The 19,428-nt window shown below is 49.8% G+C and overlaps 3 protein-coding genes and 1 non-coding gene across 4 annotated transcripts; 3 read left to right on the plus strand and 1 right to left on the minus strand.

Moving 5' to 3' along the window:
* The first annotated feature begins 2,557 nt into the window (after positions 1-2,557).
* On the plus strand, positions 2,558-7,003 carry LOC101758489 (calcium-dependent protein kinase 11). The gene is made up of 8 exons (XM_004981437.3): positions 2,558-3,976; positions 4,604-4,747; positions 4,851-5,003; positions 5,111-5,226; positions 5,307-5,474; positions 5,845-6,069; positions 6,146-6,273; positions 6,481-7,003. Exons 1-7 carry the CDS (start codon positions 3,157-3,159, stop codon positions 6,266-6,268), a joined length of 1,749 nt encoding a protein of 582 aa, XP_004981494.1. The 5' UTR covers positions 2,558-3,156; the 3' UTR covers positions 6,269-6,273; positions 6,481-7,003.
* A 1,047-nt stretch (positions 7,004-8,050) lies between these two features.
* TRNAC-GCA lies at positions 8,051-8,122 on the minus strand. Its single transcript has one exon. It is a non-coding gene; the product is annotated as a tRNA-Cys (tRNA).
* Positions 8,123-8,704: 582 nt separating this feature from the next.
* LOC101758899 (E3 ubiquitin-protein ligase RHF2A) lies at positions 8,705-12,420 on the plus strand. Its single transcript, XM_022823475.1, is given in 10 exon segments — positions 8,705-9,088; positions 9,172-9,218; positions 10,718-10,780; positions 10,863-10,962; positions 11,085-11,410; positions 11,495-11,557; positions 11,604-11,607; positions 11,685-11,705; positions 11,707-11,929; positions 12,125-12,420. Coding segments are annotated over 9 exon segments (939 nt in total). The 5' UTR covers positions 8,705-8,956; the 3' UTR covers positions 11,890-11,929; positions 12,125-12,420.
* Positions 12,421-15,430: 3,010 nt separating this feature from the next.
* Positions 15,431-19,060, plus strand: LOC101759980 (fasciclin-like arabinogalactan protein 16). Its single transcript, XM_004981441.3, has 2 exons — positions 15,431-17,031; positions 18,551-19,060. The coding sequence occupies exons 1-2, from the start codon at positions 15,705-15,707 to the stop codon at positions 18,625-18,627; spliced, it is 1,404 nt and encodes a 467-aa protein (XP_004981498.1). The 5' UTR covers positions 15,431-15,704; the 3' UTR covers positions 18,628-19,060.
* Positions 19,061-19,428: the final 368 nt, after the last annotated feature.

The raw sequence follows: 19,428 nt of genomic DNA on the forward strand, positions 1-19,428 counted from the left end.
TGAAGAACTGGAAGACTTCGGTGGCGAGATTGAAGAAAGAAGAAGGTGCGTGCGATGGAGAAAAGATGTGAGCTTGAAGATGAGTTGCGGTGAAGTGATATTTATAGGGTGCCTGAAAGAAGGGTAAAAAAGGGATTTTCACCGCGCCGGCGCGTCAAGTTTTCGGGGTAGTGGCCGTCGTGGGCGCCCGTTTCAAAAAAATTGCAATGATCAGCCGGGAGACCGCGAAACGGAAGGATATTTTCACTGCGGCCGTTTCGGAGGAGAAGTTATGAAGAATTTCGAAATAAAAGATTATATTTTACTCCGAAACTGGGGGGCATGTGTTGACGTCAGATTTCGTCATCAGTAGAATCGGCGTCAAAGAGGGAAGAAATCGAAAGAATACAGTTGGGAATCGGTCAAAAGGTGCTACAGTGTGGAATCGGTCAAGTGGCTTTTGCTTCGCTTCAGGTTCCCAATCGGCAGCCCTTTGCTGATAAGAAATCGCCCGACCAGGAAGGAAGACTAAAGTAGGCCTATATGGGCCTGGTTAGGTGGAAAGATAAGGTGGAGTTCAGCCCACGAAGCGTGGGGTAGTTAGTTTAACACGGATTGTGCTTGTAGATATTTGTTTTCTGTTTGAATTAGAGATAGAGTCCTACTCGGTTAAGAAAGATTATTTGTACGGGGCTATAAATAGCTACCTTTGTAAATCTGTAAGACAACAATCAATCAATACAACAAGTTACTTTATTCTTCATACTACTTTCAAGCAGGCGACTTCGCCATCGTTTTTTCTTCTCACGAGTTCGTGCGGGTTGGCAGGGCTGCATCATCTTGATCTCCGGCCGATTCTGTAAGTTCCGCTTATCGAGTAACGTCTAAGCTTTAACTTCCGGCGTATCGCTGTCGTTTCGTTTAGATTTATTCACCAGTTATCGATATCAACTAGATTCATAGGTTTTTTACCTGTTTTTCTAGCTTTTATCACCAGTTATCCCGCTAGGAATCGGTAGTATCGGCTTTTATTACCTTCTGTTGTTAGATCCGTTCGTTGCCGATTAGATCTTTTCCTAGTGTTATTTTCATAAGCTTTGTACCGATTGTTTTAGTATTTTTCTGTCTACAAGGCTATAAGGATCGCGCTCTCTCGTAGCCGGTTACTTTACTACAGTAAATCGGCTGATCTGCCGATTTGTCCTCTCGATCGGAAACTTAGCCGATCGTAGTTACCGAATTTGACACGTGTTCTTCCTTGCCAATCAACAGGTCAGATTGGCTGGCACGCCGCGCGAACCGCACCAGGGCATTCACCCGAACAGGAGCTAAGCAGATTCTCCCGGGTCGTGTGTCGGCCGCTGGACCGATTTCTAGCGCCAACAACCACCTAGCATTAATCGTAGGCCTTGAGATTAAATGAAATAAATGGGTCTAGCCCAAATATTCCAATAGAGCTTCCCGCTGGACACCGCTGCACGCCGATCCTCACGGCCCCCACGCCCGCCGACCACTGCACGTCGGCCCCTGCTGTCCGCTGCATGCCGGCCCCCGCTGTCCGCTGCACGCTGGCCACCGCTGCTCACCCACGGCCACCGTTGGTCGCTGCCCGCCTGCCCACGTGACCGCCGTTGCCTGCTGCCCGCCCGCGGCCGCCACGCGCTGCCCGTTGGCCCATCGGTGAAGGCCTCGAACAAGGGATGAGCAGAAGCAGCAGTAGCAGCCGCCGACCCGCCATGTCGAGGATGAGCCGACCTGATGGAGCAGCAACCTCTAGCGACGGTCGCCGCCGCCGGCCGGCCGATTCATCTCCAGATGCGCTGCCGCCCTATTTCACGTGTAGCATATGCACCGCCGCCCAAATGCAAATTGGGCGCGTCTTGGTCCGGCGCGGGGTACGACTAGGGCAGCTGCGGCAGCGGACGGTTGGGGCTGGCACCAGAGCTCCGGCATCTATCTACGGCAGCGGGAGCTCCCTCCGGTTTCACCCCTGACGATGTGGATGGGGGAGGAGGACCCCGGTTAGGGTTTGGGTGGAGAAGGGGAGGCTGCAGGGGGCGGGGCTGGTGGGGATGCGGCGGGGGGCAGCGAGAGTGGGGGATCGGGTCTGCGTGGATGGCGGGGAGGGGAGCGGATGCCGGATAGGACGGAGGGAAGCGGATGGGTGAAAAACAAGATCGGAGGGTGCTGATTGGTTGTAGCGCGGGACGAATGGTTGTAGCGCGGGACGAAGGAGCGGAGGACATGTGACGTCGTTTTGATCTCGGTTTTGGTACGATGTTTTGATCTCGGTTTTGGTTTTTTTAGCTGTAGAGATACTATAGGAGAGGTACCGAGGTCAAGAAAAAGAAATGAAAAACACATAGGAGCCTCCCACCCCAAGCACAGCAATGCCCTCAAGCTGAAAACAATTACAGGTGGGGTGATAATTCAGCGAGGTGCTTCGCACCTGCAATACACCATGCCCGAGCTTCATCTTTGATCCTTTTAAACGAACCAGGTCATGTTGAGTACCATTTAGAAGCGCTTCCTCACTGAATGAGCAAATGCTTGGCAGTAGATTCAATCCTCTTCATTATTCTGATTTGTAAATCCCATGTTGTGATGAAGATAGTTGGTTAATTGAAAACTTTTTAATGAAAACGAAGTACAGTTGGCATGGAAAATTTGGGAATTTTTTCTTGCTTGCACATCCACCACATTTGTTTGGCAGGATTGAATTCTACCACAACGAATTATGGAGTACCAAACCAAATCCAGTTCTGGCATAACCCAACGGCCGAGTAATTTTGATGAATTCGCGCAGCGGTGAGATTATTAAGCCAGGGAAACGGCCCGTCCAATTCCCAAATACGGCCTGGAACTGATGGGAGAAAACGGCGATTAGCCATCCGATTTGGCGGGAAGACCCCGATCCGCATCCCGCGGTGTCACTAGCCTCCAAACGCCGGATCACGAATCCGCCACTGACAACCGGTCCCATACGCAGCGGACCCACACGTCATCCACGAACCTTCGCATGGGACCCACATCGGCTCCGTTTCATTCCTCGGTTCCTCCCCTTCCGCCCGCTTCCCCGATCGATCCAACCTGAACCACCCAACCGGCAACCGCCTCCTCGCCGTCCCCCGCGTCCAATGCCACCGCCGCCGCCGTCCGCGTAGCGTCCCCGCGGCGATGGGCAACACCTGCGTCGGCCCCAGCGCCGCCGGCCGCAACGGCTTCCTGGCCAACGTCACCCTGTGGCGGCCCCGCGGCGACCCCAATCCTGCCCCAGCCCTACCGCCGCCCTCCTCCCCAGCCTCCGACAAGGCGCCCGAGCCCGTCACCATCCCGGATTCGGAGCATTCTTCCCACCACTCATCCCGATCCTCCGACCAGCCACCGCCTGCCGCCGCTGCCCAGACGCAGCCGCAGGACAACCCTCCGGCGAAGAAACCCGTGCCCAAGGTCAAGCGCGTCCAGAGCGCGGGCCTCCTCGCGGACTCCGTCCTCAAGCGCGACGTCAACACGGCCCGGCTCAAGGACCTCTACACCATCGGGAAGAAGCTAGGGCAGGGGCAGTTCGGCACCACCTACCTCTGCGTCGAGAAGGCCACCGGCCGGGAATTCGCCTGCAAGTCCATCGCCAAGCGGAAGCTGCTCACGGAGGAGGATGTCGAGGACGTGCGCCGCGAGATCCAGATCATGCACCACCTCGCGGGCCACGCCAACGTCGTCTCCATCGTCGGCGCCTACGAGGACGCCGTCGCCGTGCAGCTCGTCATGGAACTCTGCGCCGGTGGCGAACTCTTCGACAGGATCATCCAGAGGGGGCATTACTCCGAGAAGGCCGCCGCGCAGCTCACCAGGGTGATCGTCGGCGTCGTCGAGGCGTGCCACTCGCTCGGCGTGATGCACAGGGATCTTAAGCCAGAGAATTTCTTGTTTGTCAACCAGAAGGAGGACTCGCCCCTCAAGACCATCGATTTTGGCCTCTCCATCTTCTTCAAGCCAGGTATTTATGGCCTTCATGGACTTAGCAATGCCGTTTTATCTAATCATGATGTTCTTGTAGTAATGTGAGCCTCTGTAAGTGGAATTAATAGTGAGTTAGCAAAATTAGGTGCCATTGTGCCATACGGTTGTTGCAGAATAATGGGGAATTCATACGTGGGGATAGCACTCGTAGCAGGCCACCATATGGTGACAACAAAATTCAGATTGAGTATTTAGTACCGCAGGGCCATGGTTTCATCATTTCCACCAATCAACAAATTGAGATAACTTATGCTGCTGAACTATAAATATTCAACAAGTAGTTTGGCTCAACCTCTGTAAATATGACTATGATTTGCAAACGAGCATCGCCCCAGAATTTATGAAGTTCCTGAGGTTTGCTTGTGGTTTCGTCTTCAATACCAGTCAATCTCACATTCATGGCTTAGAATAAGATCCGTTTCCGCATTGATCTACACCAGGAGTTTTAACACCGGGTTTATACTGTAACACATATATTTATATGCAGTGGATTATTTCCTTTTTTAAGGAAAGATGATTTGTCCAAGGAATGTTATTGTGATATTTTTACCATGTAATCCAATGCGTTCTTATGCCATTTGGGCAAATATAATTTTTTGTGCAGGTGAAATGTTTACGGATGTTGTTGGAAGCCCATATTATGTTGCACCTGAGGTTCTGCTAAAACACTATGGCCGCGAAGTTGATGTATGGAGTGCTGGTGTCATAATCTATATCCTTTTGAGTGGAGTCCCTCCATTCTGGGATGGTGAGGTTATATGTAGCCTTTTTGGTGAAGTGTTGCATTGCAATTTTGTGTGTGACATTGACAGTTGGCATTAATTTGTTTTTTCTATTGGTCTTTGGGGCAGAAAGTGAACAAGGGATATTCGAACAAGTTTTGAAAGGTGACCTGGACTTTTCGTCAGAGCCCTGGCCTAGCATATCAGAGAGTGCAAAGGATTTGGTCAGGAAAATGCTTATCCGCGATCCAAAGAAGAGATTAACTGCCCATGAAGCCCTATGTGAGTAGTATGGGCGCATAACTAAAATTTAATAAACAATTCCTTCCTAGTTTCTTTAGCCTCATCTCAACCAAATCAGATATAATTACTGACCTGGGTTTTCCTAGGTCACCCTTGGGTTTGTGTTGATGGAGTTGCTCCTGACAAGCCTCTTGATTCTGCTGTTCTAAGTCGGTTGAAACAATTTTCTGCAATGAACAAACTAAAGAAAATGGCCCTTAGGGTGAGTACTAATACAAATGGTTTAGTTGTGCATTATATCAGGGCTGTTCATGTATTGTCTTCTTTGCTCTATGTTTGTAGGTTATTGCTGAGAGTTTATCTGAGGAAGAAATTGCTGGATTAAAAGAAATGTTCAAAATGCTTGACACTGACAACAGTGGTCATATCACATTAGAGGAACTAAAAACTGGCTTGCACAGAGTTGGTGCTACTTTGATGGACTCGGAAATCAATGCTCTAATGGAAGCAGTAAGTATTCCAAGATGATCACAACATATATGTTGCCTGTCTATACAACTTTTTGGATAGAATTTAGTCTGCAGACCACTTTGGTGTCACTAAATCTCATTTTCATAATGTTAGCCAGGAAGAATGTTAAGAATAAATTCATTTTTTTTCTGACCTTGCATGGTTTTGAACTTCAAATAAGCTTCAATTATGTGCCGTGTTTTGGAGAGGAAATAAAAGACCACATTATTGCGAATGCTTAACTGTGTTATCAAGTATGCGATTTATTTTTGGGAAATTTACTAAAATAGTAGTGATAATTTAATTCTCTGACCATCATTCCAATTTATGGACTACAACTCAGTTGAAGCACGTTTCATGAAAATATCAGGCGGACATCGATAACAGTGGCACAATTGATTATGGAGAGTTTATTGCTGCAACTTTGCATATAAACAAAGTTGAAAAGGAGGATAAGCTCTTTGCGGCTTTCTCATACTTTGACAAAGATGGCAGTGGTTACATAACTCAAGATGAGCTCCAAAAGGCATGTGAGGAGTTTGGTATAGGGGATACACGACTTGAGGATATTATTGGGGACATTGATCAGGACAATGTAAGCAGAGTAATTTCGCTTTTCTTGTTCAAATTGGTAACTATAATTCGTCTTATTTATCCATCCCTTTTTACAGGATGGAAGGATTGACTACAATGAGTTTGTTGCAATGATGCAAAAGGGAGATAATCCACTTGGGAGAAAGGGGCATCAAAGTAATGCGAATTTTGGTCTTGGGGAAGCACTGAAGCTTCGGTAAAGGAGGTAATAGATGTTTGTTTTCCATAGTTTCCCCTTCCTACTGATTGGCAATATTAGACGTGCCTTCAATTCAAAAGAATATAATTTTCAGTTTCCTTGACTTACACCATGATATTTGTTTTTCTATGGATACTGTTGCTTCACTAGGGTATTTGATGGATTATTGCTCTTAAGTTTGTTCTGTTTACTGTTTGTATTTCCTTTTTACAGTAGCAGATGTCTCTCATCATAGCAAACTACCATTCAGTGACTCTGAAAAATTGACCCCGCAACAGAATAGCTCCAAAGGCTTGTCGCATGCAGGCGTTCTGATCTCCAAGGTTCCATGGTGCCACCATCAAAGTTTCTGGTCGCTGAAGCAACCTAGGAGTTTCTGCATCAGCCTCAAAATTAACAATAGGGTCCTGATGCTCTACATGGCATCTTTTGATTTCCCTCCTTTCTAGTTACATGTAGTGGCAACCAAACTTTCTTCAGTCCACCATGTATCTGCACTGTAAGTAAGCATGATATGAGAGTAGGTGAGGTCCTTTTCTCTGTCCCTTTATCTGTCCATTCTGATCAACGGCGGGAAGAGTGTCAACCCTCCTGCATCTGCATTCCAGACTAATGTTTCATTTTTGTTCATTCATATTGGATAGTGGTATAGTTCTTAGTGCCTGTAAGAATATAAGATTGTACTGTAGGAGTCTGACCAATGAAACAATTCTACTGTATTTGAATCTCCTTTGTTACGGAAACCTGATGAATTATTGTTGAAGCAGCATTTGTTTCCTACCTTGGGGTTATATATTCTCCGTTTCTTTTTGTGCTTGTGAAACTTACTCTCTAATCAAGTCAAAAAAAAATGACGAGAGAAACTCTCCAAACAAGTCAAAACAAAAAACGAGAAACTTAGGGCCTGTTTGGGAGCACTCCACTCCACGGAAAATTGCTCCACTTCACCAACTCCAAAAATTTCGCAGCCAAACGCGTCGAGCTCCAGTAACTCCGGCTCTAGGAAACAGGTGGAGCAGGGGGGTAGATCCACATTTTTTGTGGAGTACCTCGAGGTGCTCCAAAAACCCCCTTCTCAGACTTCCTCGTGGATTTACCCACCATTGCCACTCGTTACACAACTTACCGTTTGACGAAATAAAAAGAATCCTCCTGTCGCCCCCTCCCACCCTGCCCGTCGCGCCGCCCCTGCCTTCCACTGCGGCCGGCTGTGCCCACCGCACCGCCCCTGCTCGTCGCCCGCCCCTGCTCGCCGCACCGCCCGCCCTTGTCCCCCGCGCCGCACCTACCTTCCACTGCGGCCGGCCGTGCCCACCACGCCGCCCGCTCATACCCGCCGTGCCGCCTTGACACCCAGGAAGTAGAGTTCAATGGACTAGTTGCACGACTACTCCTGGCCTTCGTTTCCCTACTAGCAAAGGAGAAGAAGGGGAGGGGAGAACTAAAGGAGACTGACAAGCGGGACCCATTCATATGGGTATAATGGACTTTACACAGCAAGACTTTCTGTTTCCAGAGCTGGATCTGTGCATTTTGCTAAATATGTGGACAACTCTGGTATTTTTTTTTTGAGTTGGTGGAGTGGAGCTACGATGTGGTAGAGTTGGTGGAGTAAAGCTCAAAAATTTAGAGTGGAGTGCTCTCTAATCAAGTCACGCTGTCAACAAGCACCTCCTTGTGCTCGTTCGTTCGTTAAAAAAAAACGAGAGATGAAATGCAACCGTCGTGGATTTAAAACCAAATTTAAAACAAAAAAATAATATTCCAAAAACATCATCTACTAAGGGCCCAACCGGGTTCGAACCGGTGACCTATTGATCTGCAGTCAATTGCTCTACCACTGAGCTATGGACCCTTCGTTGCTTTGTGGCACAAAAAATTGTATTAATAACAATATACAAAGCACACCTGTTGCCAACTGATCCTGGCATCGGACGGTCGCATGACCCGGTAGAGACATGCACGGTGGATGCTGGACGTGCTTCATACGGTCTCACAATAATTTGCCCCAAGTAGTGCTCCACCAATCACACAGAAGACGTGCCTTACGGTCCCAGGTGGTGGCCCCGTCTGTTCAATATAAAAGCGGGCCCGCACTCCGGTGGGAAACCCGTGCGCACGCCTCTCAATTTTAGCAAACCCCAGCAATAACATCACTACATAAGGCTGGCCCACCGTTCGTCCGCCCCCACCTGTCATTGGCGTGCGAGGGGAGGAGAAGGGAGCGGGGGCGGAGGAAAGCGTTTAATTCCCCCCGTCTCCGTCTCGTCTCCTCTCGCCATCGCCCCACCACCACCACCACCCCGGCGCAGGCGCGAGGGCGACGTTGCCAGCTCGTCTTCGGCGACAACGGAGTGGGACGATTCATTCCACTAGGAACTCTATCGTTTTCGTGGCGTTCGGTGCCGTTCCCGTGAGAAAACGGGGCCAGGTACCCTCCCGAATCCCCCGTCCGTCCCTTCCGTTTCCCCCGGTTTTCTTGGATTGTTTTTGGCCCTGGGTGCAGTTTTGGTTGGATTGCCTCGATTCCGCCAGTTTTCTCGCGTGAAATGGGAGATTCTGAATGATGTTCTTTTCCATCCATGGTTCTTGGTTTGCCTTAGCCACACGAATTTCACCAAAAACACGCGGGTGCAGGGATTTTTCTGATCAGAGGTGATCAAAGTCTGTTTGGTCCCTCGCGGCGGGGATGGACGAGAAGGCGAAGATGGAGAGCAAGCTATCCTCGGCGGCGGCGTTCGTGGAAGGCGGCGTGCAGGACGCCTGCGACGACGCCTGCAGCATCTGCCTCGACGCCTTCTGCGACAGCAACCCCTCCACGGTCTGCTAAAATTGAGCTTTGGTTGTTTGTGATCGATGCGCGTGCTGTTTCGTGTTTTGTTGGTACTGATGTCTTCTTTGCAGGTGACGAATTGCAAGCATGACTACCATCTCCAGTGTATTCTTGAATGGTAATTGTTTCTAATATGTTACCCTTTTCTTCCTCCTGCTAGTTACGGTCCTATGCTAAAGTTCCAAGTTCCCAAAACGTCTTTGTCCGTTTCTGCTTGCAAGTTACTACAAACCTTATGAAGTTATGCTTGTTGACCCATGTGTGGCCAGGGTGATACTAGTCTAGCTTATAATAGCACATTCTGATTCTCTTGATCAGTTTGCACAGCAACATGTTGGCATGTGGCGTTCTGTGGCATAAATTATGACATTACTCCCCGTGTTATGTGCTTCATCCTTATGGCCTTAGTTAACACCAAAGACCAAACTAAATAACTTTTATTTAGCTGTGAAGTTTATGAAGTAAAATGGTGCTTGCCTAATAACCTCAGTAATGCTTTCATTATGCAATTTGACTGTGATGATCTGGTGCTTGCTTTAGAAATTTAGTTTAAAAGAATTGCAGATATTTCCTGTTTCATGGTCATAAGCTAATGTTATTTGAGTTGTTACTTGCTCCCAAATCGATGTGCTAAATGAGAAGAGTAACTACTAGTCTACCAAATGGGTTTCAGTCGGATCATGTGTTTTGTAGGTTCTCATTTATACAATTGTGTTCAACTTGTCTACACAAGTTGGGAATTCTTATTAATCCTTCTGAACATGCCTGTCTTGCTTTAGCATGGAGTTACAGTAACACATTGCAGAATATATGATTCACAACCATGCAATATTTCAGCCATTTTTTTTTTCTGGATGTTGTATTGTTGCAGCGATTTTCATTAGTTGACTGAGATATCCTGTTGAAAGTCTTTCTGTAGTTCGAGAGTTGTTTATTGAGTTTGTGTCATCCATCCCAGAACCTTTTTTTTTTTGGAGAAGCTTTTAGCCTGAAGATTCGTTTATGGTGAGCTCATGAAGCTACCGCCTAGCCAGTAGCCACTTGAACTTATATGGCTTGTTATCGTCACTGATTCTTGGGGTTTGGGCTATACTGTCCTTGAAAATTCAGGGAACTGAAATTAGAGTGTGGTTTCTGACATTGGAGTAATGGAGAAAATAACATCATATGCTCGATTTAGATTGCAAGAGATGATATTAATACATGCTTTATTTTGCTTGAGTAAGGTTGATTGAATTGACCCAAGTCAGTCTCCAATCAATATACACAAGGAAATTAGTTTTATTGTTCACCATGCTTACAGTTTCCAATTCATGTGTCAGCTTGTTATGGTCACTGATTCTTGGGGTTTGTGCTATTTTGTCCTTGAAAATTCAGGGAACTGAATTTAGTGCGTGGTTTCCGATATTGGAGTAATGCGGAAAATAACATCATATTGTTGATTTAGAATGCAAGAAATAATGTTAGTACATGCTTCATTTTGTCTGAGTAAGTTGGATGAATTGACCCAAGTCAGTCTCCAATAAATATACACAGAAATTACTTTTACTGTTTGCCGTGCTTACAGTTTCCATTTCACGTGTTTTTCAATGTATTCTGATTCATGTGACAATCTAGGTGCCAGAGAAGCTCCCAATGTCCAATGTGTTGGCAGCCTATCAGCATGAAAGATCCTATGAGGTGAAAATTGCATCCCCTATCATGTCTGTTTTCTGAGCGATTGATCTTGTGCTATTTCTCACACTCTTTCGAAGTACTGCAGTCAAGAGCTACTGGAGGCTGTTGAACAAGAGAGGAACATGCGAGCTAATCGTTCACATAGTACTGCTCTTTTTCGGCATCCGATGCTGGGAGATTTTGAGGTGTGGCATGGCATGCTTGTTCATTCACATTTGAGGATCTTTTCAGTAATTGCCTTTTTCTTTTGCTCTGGATGTATATTTCTCAGATGTACCTCTACTAATATCACCATTTCAACTATTAGATTCCTGTAGGTGCAGATGATGCAGAACTTGAAGAACGCATTATCCAGCATCTGGCTGCTGCAGCTGCAGTGCGTAGGTCACACCGGCATCATAGAAGAGATGGGCACCACAGCAGATCGGGAGCAAATAGTCACCCACAAGTTCTTGTGCTTTCAACAGATGAGCACACAACCTCAGGTCAAGAAGGGGATTATGAACAAGCCCCTGCTGTATTTTCTGGTCACCGTTTAGGTACTCTTGTTCAACAGGAACGCACAACTCGTGGTTTAGAGGGTGCTATCAATCCACCTCTCTATTGTTCTACTCCTGCTGATAGTAACGAGAGGTAATTTCTACATCCTAGGATACTGTGCTTGTGCGCTTTTCCTCTGAACCTTTGCTCATGCTAATTGTTTGTGCAATTGATCAGGATTGCTGGGATGCAATCTACACCTGTTGATCAAGATAGAGCAGGACCATCCGATTTACCATCGTTCTCTGACACACTGAGATCTCGTCTGCAGTCAGCTTCAATGAAGTACTGTCCAAACCCATTAAAACTCCTGATGAATGGAACAGAGGCATGTGCATCTTACTGTGCGCTTACTTGACAATGGCAGGTACAAGGATTCTATAACCAAGAGTGCAAGTGGGTGGAGGGAAAGGTGGTTTTCGCGGAGCAACACCATATCGGATATCAGTTCTGAAGTAAGGAGGGAGGTCAACGCAGGGATTGCTGCAGTCTCTCGCATGATGGAACGGATGGATACAAGGGACGGAACAGGGCCTTCTGCTACCTCTGCATCAGGATCTGGTTCTCATTGAGGGAATGTCCTTGGAATAACTGACACAACTCAAAAGACAGGTATGTGCTCATGTTCATGTTGTACAAGTAAAAAGTTGAGAAATCAGCAGTCTGAAGTTTCTGAGATGGCATACTATCGCCCTTCACGTTTATGAAACCGAGTTATTAATTCTCCAATCAACTAGGCAGTATCACTGATACTCTGATTGTGTTCGGCAATGTAGACTGACTGCTTACAAATTTGGCTTGCTTCAGGTCCAAAGGAAAACAGCATCTGTTCAGAGCTCCTGGGATCCAGCGATGCTTCATGATCTCTGTTTGGTCCTTGCTTCAGAAGTTCGCTGAAGCTCTTGCGTCCAGGTCACGGGAAGGAACAACACATGTGCTTCCACTCGAGTCTTCTATACGTTTTCCCCTGCGTTAACATCTGCAAGGAATGTAACTAATGAGATGTCTGTAACTGTAACAATATGAGTGTTGGTGGCGCGGTTCCTGTTCATATCCATACAAATATACCGTGCCAAGGGATCGTTTCTCTTTCTCATGGTAAATTCTCTGTCTGCATTTTTCAGTTTGGTCAGACAAATAGAAGAGCACATGGCAGCACACGCGGGAGGAATGAAAGTTTTGTCATCGACGAGGAGTTAAAAAATTGTAACCCGCACTGGATCAAGGTTTAACAGCATCAGATCAATGCGGCCTTCACGTGGCCAGCCCGTCCCAATTCCTCCAGGTAGACGAGCAGGAACTGAACTCTCGCACGTGCAGGCGCGACAAGCGATGGCTTCTTCTGAAGCGTACGGAGCCAACACCAACAGATGCCAGGTGCTGAGGGATCTCTGAAAGAACAAGCCAGACGGTCAAGAGGGGAAAGAGAGAGCAAAAGCAGCCGGTCTAGGCAAAAGACAACAGATCAAGGCGCGCCAGGCAACAAGCATCAGCGTGCAGCTTGATGGCCACGGGGAGGGGACGAGGTGCGCGGTTCGTTTCCTCCCTTCCCGTCGCACCTGCCGCCCGCTTCGCGTACTCTCCTCCCCTCCTACCCCATCGGCGAGGCCCCGGCCCCAGACGTGGAACCCGAACCCACCGGCACCGACGCTTTCCCCGTCATCTCGGGGCGCGGTGACGGACGCGACCCCGTGCCGCGAGATCAACAGAACTCCTATATCCGTAACGAAACGACCCGGCGTCTTCCTCTCGTTCCATTGCCTTGCTCGCGCCGGTTGGGTCGCCAGTCCGCGCCGCATCTGGCTGGCAGGGCGGCACTGCTTGCTGGAGACCGACCGGCCGGGCTTCACCGCTCCCTAGCTTTTCTCGTATCCGGAGGCCGAAACCTGGCGTGCGTTTGGTGGTGATCACTGGCCAGTCCGTGGGTTGCCTCTGTAGTCTGTACGCTAGCACTTACTGGTTGGCAGTAGCGCAAGACTTGGCGACTTGGCTTGGCTTCAAAGGATGCAGCGTAACTACGTGCGCACCAGTTCAGACTTCAGACTTCAGGGCTACCTGCAGCCGTTGGTAAAAGTCCGTACGAACGTGACCGGAGCAGGAACTTCGGCGCACGCATTCCCGTCGTGCAAAACAAAAACAAAAACAAAAGGGCAAAGAAAAAGAAACCAGGCCGGGCGAAACCAAAAGGCAGGCAGACGCTAACACATTAGTAACTGTGAGACGGAAAAGCACGTGGTGCTGGAATTTGTTGGTTGGAAGCTGGAAACAAGCCGTCGAGCGCGGTAGCTTAGCGTGGAGAGTAACCCACGTCAAGCGACCGGCGACGCCTCAGGCCAAACCATCGGAAAAGAGACATCTCACTTTACCCTCCTCCTCCTCTCCCTATAACAAGAGTCAATAATTGAACAAACACAAGAAAAAAAAAAGGAAAAAAGGGAGAAGCTGCTGCCACTAATTGGTCCATGTAACACCTCCTTAACGAAAGGCAATAGTGTCATTAAGTGATGATTTTGCGCCGCGTTTTTGACGTGTGAAAGAAAGATCAGGAGAGACGGTACGGGGCTGTCCTGCGCGTTTTTCTTTTGGGTGCCGCAGCGAACTGAATTGATCGCCGGCCGTTCGGGCGGCACCGTACCGGCGTTCCGGCGATGGCGACCGTCCAGCGAAGCCGCATCATCAAGCCATGTTCCGCATCGCCGTAGAGCTAATGATTCCGCGTTGCGGTTGTACATGCCGTGCAATGCAACGCCGGAAAAACGTGGCGATCTACGCACGACACGCCGTACGGTGTATTGTTGTTAATTTTATCCAGGGGCAGAAGGCAAATGCTTTGGCAGGCGATCGACGATATCATTGAAAAACCGCAAGCGAGTTTAGTTTATGGCAGACCATGGATCAGTGATCATTGGTCTAATCAGGGAGAGCTAGCTGTGGGTGAGTAGTCTTTCTCCGAGGGACATTCAACTACTCATATATGATATCCATCTAAATCTTCCATTACTCCTCACCACACCTGACACGGTAGAGAAGAGGGCCATTGTTCCTGTGCAAGTGTGCATTGCATTGTAGTAGGTTTGTAACGACACATCTACACAAAGCAGCACAGCAGCACATTGCTTCGGCATTGCTCCTCATTGACATGTTGGTAAACGAGGGCACTTAGAGTTGGAGATCAGTAGTTAGTGCGTCTTAATTACAATGCGAACGCACATGACGCGGCCAGCTCTTGTAAGTCTTGTTTGACCTCACATAGTAGTATACTTTAGTCTAGCATGATAAAGAAGCTCGTCGCTTCTTGATCCGGGTCTGGTGGCACACCTGCACCTACCGGAACGCAATTGTTTTTTCTTTGAGAGGAAACGAGACGCACTCGAGCACCTCGTCAGTTCCTTTTGGGCCCGCTACTAGCACGGACGGAGTGTCGGAGTGGCTAGCAAAACCGAGTCCACTTTGCCTGGAGAAGCATTATCAGTTTACGCCTGCAGAATGAAATCAGCATGTAAATACAGGTCGCAAGACAAACTTTTGACGGCAGCTTTTCAGCCCAAAATCTCATAGGCCGATCGCGATCCAACTGACTGGGCATGTCCGTAGTCATACGGCCATAACTGACTGGGCATGTCCGTAGTCATACGGCCATATTCCCATTGGCTCACACCGGAACCCGTGACGCCGGTAAGTCCCCGCCGAGCCGCCTACGCCAAGGGGCTGAAAAAGCGCGCGGCGGGCACCGTGAAAAGTGTCCGAAATCCTCGCGCGGGGGGGTTAAAAAGACCGCGGAAACCCGAGCCCCCTTCGTTGCCGCGCTCGCCCGCCGCTTGGCTGCTGGCTCGGCCACCTGGCAGCCGCATCGGCAGCGGCCGTGGCCCCTGGCGCGGTGGCGCCCCAGACCGAGCTCACCATTGCGTCCCGCCTTTTTCCTGCTTACGCACACGCGAACCTTGTGTGCGCTGCCGCCCGCCGCACACCGACGACTGACCGACACATCCCCCTGCGGCCTCCATCTCGGGCCCGCCCGCCAGCCTGTGTCTGTGCGCGCCTCGCTTGCTCGCGCTTGCCCCCACCCACCACACCGCGTCTCTCTTCACTTATAAGCAAGCTCTCCCTCTCACACCTCACTCTGCTTTCTCTCTCTACAAAGGTAGAGAGGGAGAAAAAAAAAACACCCAAAAGAAAGGCTCACACCACCCACCTCCATTTAGCTTACTTCTCTCTCCTCTCGCCCTCTTCCCCACCCAACAAATCGAGCTAGCTTAGCAGAGGACCTGAGGTCCATAGAGAAGCAGCGCAAGCCCCCAAGGGGAATCCAGCAACTCAGCGGCGGGCGGCGGCGGCAGCAAGAGCAATCTACAGGGGGGAGCAGAGCAGAGGCCGGTCGCGCGCAGCGATGGGCGCGCCGGTGCGCGGCGCCCTTTTCTTCTTCCTCCTGCTCCTGGCGGGGGCGGCGGCCGAGGACGTAGCGCCGCAGGAACCCACATTGCCCGCCGCGGGCGCCGGCGGAGGTGCTGTCGGCTCCGGCGGCGGCGCCGTCGGGGTCAACTCCAACTCGGTGCTGGTGGCCCTGCTGGATTCGCACTACACGGAGCTGGCGGAGCTGGTGGAGAAGGCGCTGCTCCTGCAGACGCTCGAGGACGCCGTGGGGAAGCACAACGTCACCATCTTCGCGCCGCGGAACGAGGCGCTGGAGCGGGACCTCGACCCCGAGTTCAAGCGCTTCCTCCTCGAGCCCCGCAACCTCAAGTCGCTGCAGGCGCTGCTGCTCTACCACGTCCTCCCCGCGCGCCTCCCCTCCGAGTCCTGGCCTGCCGCGTCCCACCCCACGCTCTCCGGCGAGGAGGTCGAGCTCGCAGCCGGCATGCGCGTGGGCAGCGCCGCCGTCACGCGCCCGGACGCGGTGCTCCGCCCCGACGGGGTCATCCACGGCATCGAGCGCCTCCTCGTGCCCCGCTCCGTGCAGGAAGACTTCAACCGCCGCCGCAGCCTCGCCGCGATCTCGGCCGTGCTGCCCACCGGCGCGCCCGAGGTGGACCCGAGGACGCACCGCCTCAAGAAGCCCGCGCCGCCGGTGCCCCCCGGCGCGCCCCCCGTGCTCCCGATCTGGGACGCCATGGCGCCCGGCCCGGCCATCGCCCCGGCACCGGCACCTGGGCCCAGCTCCGGGAAGCACCACTTCGACGGCCACAGCCAGGTCAAGGACTTTATCCAGACGCTGCTCCTATACGGCGGCTACAACGAGCTCGCCGACATCCTTGTCAACCTCACCTCGCTCGCCACCGAGATGGGCCGCCTCGTCTCCGAGGGCTACGTGCTCACCGTCCTCGCCCCCAACGACGAGGCCATGGCGCGCCTCACCACGGACCAGCTAAGCGAGCCTGGCTCGCCGGAGAACATCCTCTACTACCACATGGTCCCCGAGTACCAGACCGAGGAGTCCATGTACAACGCCGTGCGGCGGTTCGGCAAGGTGCGCTACGACACGCTCCGGCTGCCGCACAAGGTGACCGCGCGGGAGGCCGACGGCTCCGTCAAGTTCGGCCAGGGCGAGGGCTCCGCCTACCTCTTCGACCCGGACATCTACACCGACGGTAGGATCTCGGTGCAGGGCATTGACGCCGTGCTGTTCCCACCGGGCGACAAGAACGCGACGCAGACCGCCGACCCTCACAGGAAGCCTCCCGTCATCACCACCAAAAAGAAGATCAAGCTCCGGCGAGGTCAGTACCTTCAGATCTGGACCTGGTCCTTTCTGTTCTACTCATATCACTATTACAGATTGCTCAAAAGTAACCCAACACATTGTCCTTGCTTCAATCATAGCACCGAAATTTGCATCTTAGATTGGGGAGGTTGATAGATTAATTTCGCAATTGGTTAAGATCAATGCGAGTTGATCAGTTGATGGCAAGAATGTTACCGGTGAGGGTACCGGTGAGTGTTCGGCTCGTAGCCGGCGGCGATTAATTTATCAGTTGGTGGGTGATGAGTAGTACTGGTTAGTAGAATAAAGACGAAGGCGTCGGCATAAAATAGAAGCAGCAATTAGGGTTCCTTACTGTCCTACTGCCATGGCCGTGTTGGAAGGCATATGGGCCTGTCGGTGCCCGTTTGGCCACTTTCTACCATGGACCAATATTACTGTATTCTCCTTAGGCTTTACTGTCACAGATGCCAACGTTCTAGCACCGTGAAAACATGGATGTGGACTGAAATAATAGGGATAGTTGAGCATATGCTGGTGGGAGGTTGTCTTCAGCATCTCTTTGATGGCTGATACCGTTCCTGGGACTGCAAGCAACGCTATTCTTTAACCCATTGCGCTTGGGCAACAATTTTGCCTTTCCCGAAAGCATGGAAGGTTCATGGTGAAGCCTTGGCCACGTCCTTGTTGTCATAGTTTAGGTGAAATGGTACTGATGCTTAGAGGGAGGGCAAGGTCGAATTGTGTGCCTTTGTATGGGAAAGGGTTGGAATTTGGAAGTTTTCAGACCGTAGACACTGACAAATGAACAAAATCAAAATCTGGCCAGAGGAAACCTGCATGCTACAGGAAAAATTTTGAATATCCTTGAACCAATACATATGATATCTCAATTAGACAGCTCTGTTCGATCCAAACCACTAAACCCTTGTAGGCCTTCGTTAGCATTTATTTTTAAGGCTACTCAATACTGGAAGCGTGGGAGCAGGAATAAACCAAAGCCTTCCAGGAATGTGCCCGAAGTGCAGGGGCCAAAACTTTAGAGTTTTGGGTCACTCAGCTACTAACTGGCCGTTGAAATTGGGAAGGGACACACTTTCTAAATGGCATTCTAGGACTGCAACATTGCCATGCTGATTGCATAGTCAGATGCCTTTGGTCCATAGTTTTTTTTGGGTAATGTCCACCCTGTTTCCTCATGATCTATTCCACCTGCCAAAGATGGTGTTTAGTGTTTCCTGTTGTAGCCTTTGAATCCAAGTTACCTTTGGCCAGTAGTGTCATGTCCCTCAACCATGAGAAAAAGAAAATGAACATGTATAGAATTTCCAAGTTTTTCTTTCGCATAATTAATTAGTTAGGCATCGGGTGCCGTCCTGCTGATTTGACAGGTTGTCTGTTACAGCATAATCTAGCATTTATTCTTATTACTTTCTACCTTTCTGTTCGGCACCACGTCGGTGTCATTATTTGTTAATTGTTAACCTTAACCATGCAGTTAGCCTTACGCTTTGTTCCCTACCAAAACCCTGCAGGCAAGTTGTTAGAAGCATCGTGCCAAATGGCAGGCCTCTTCGGTCAGCGATCGCGATTCGCGAGCTGCGAAGATTGAGCTCTCCATGATACCGAAAGGCGAACGAACTGAAACGAAGTGATGACCGATGGGCGATGATGGGCTGGTGCTGGAGGGAGCCGTCCACAATATTATTTGTTTTCTTTTTTTTTGTTTATTGATAATAATAATGAATCAGGTGGGGATGTAAACTCGGTGGTTGTTGGTGTGTCTGTCCAGAGAAAGAGGGGAAAAAAAATAGAAAAAGTCAGAAAAAAAAAATTGTCCATACATGAAGGAGGACCAGGATCGTCGTCTGTGTATAGGAAGGAAATTAAAACGTTTTGTTTTCGTCATTCTTTTGCTTCTGCTCCCGTTTTGACAATGAGAATCTCGGGGTGAACACACACATCATTCTTATGATTCCTTTTTTCTCTTATATAGTATTTGTATCTCCCAATATGTTATTTGTCGTGATAAACCTTTTTGGTAAGATTTGCAAGGCTGTGTGATCTGTCTGTCGGTGTACCTGCATTGCTCCTCCAAGAGTCATGACAGTGGGAGGAATCTTCCGGGGAGCGAACATGATGGATGTGGTGTGCAATAAACTAGAGATGCTCCAGCTCAGGAGCAATCAAGCGAGCGGCTAGTGCTGGTATCAAAACAAGTGACAGCTAATGCCGATTGACCTTGCGTCCCCGCCTGACTCCGTCCATGATCGATGTCTTGGGTGGCAAACAACTAGCTCAGGGGTTGCTCTTTGCTAGTACTAGTGGTTAACAGTGAGAAAAGGTTAGTACTCCTAAGTAACTGGCAGGTAACCACATCGCATGGCTGCCAATCTTGCTGTAAACTGAAAGT

Source organism: Setaria italica, chromosome IX (assembly GCF_000263155.2).
Source record: "Setaria italica strain Yugu1 chromosome IX, Setaria_italica_v2.0, whole genome shotgun sequence".
In the NCBI taxonomy this organism is placed as follows: Eukaryota; Viridiplantae; Streptophyta; class Magnoliopsida; order Poales; family Poaceae; genus Setaria; species Setaria italica.

Bases quoted from the DNA above. Each gene is read 5' to 3' on its own strand.
- LOC101758489 (XM_004981437.3), top strand. From the start codon at position 3,157: ATGGGCAACACCTGCGTCGGCCCCAGCGCCGCCGGCCGCAACGGCTTC. The intron at 5,227-5,306 runs GTGAGTACTAAT...CTATGTTTGTAG, and splicing joins TAAAGAAAATGGCCCTTAGG to GTTATTGCTGAGAGTTTATC. The intron at 5,475-5,844 runs GTAAGTATTCCA...TGAAAATATCAG, and splicing joins TCAATGCTCTAATGGAAGCA to GCGGACATCGATAACAGTGG.
- LOC101759980 (XM_004981441.3), top strand. From the start codon at position 15,705: ATGGGCGCGCCGGTGCGCGGCGCCCTTTTCTTCTTCCTCCTGCTCCTG. The intron at 17,032-18,550 runs GTCAGTACCTTC...AAAACCCTGCAG, and splicing joins GAAGATCAAGCTCCGGCGAG to GCAAGTTGTTAGAAGCATCG.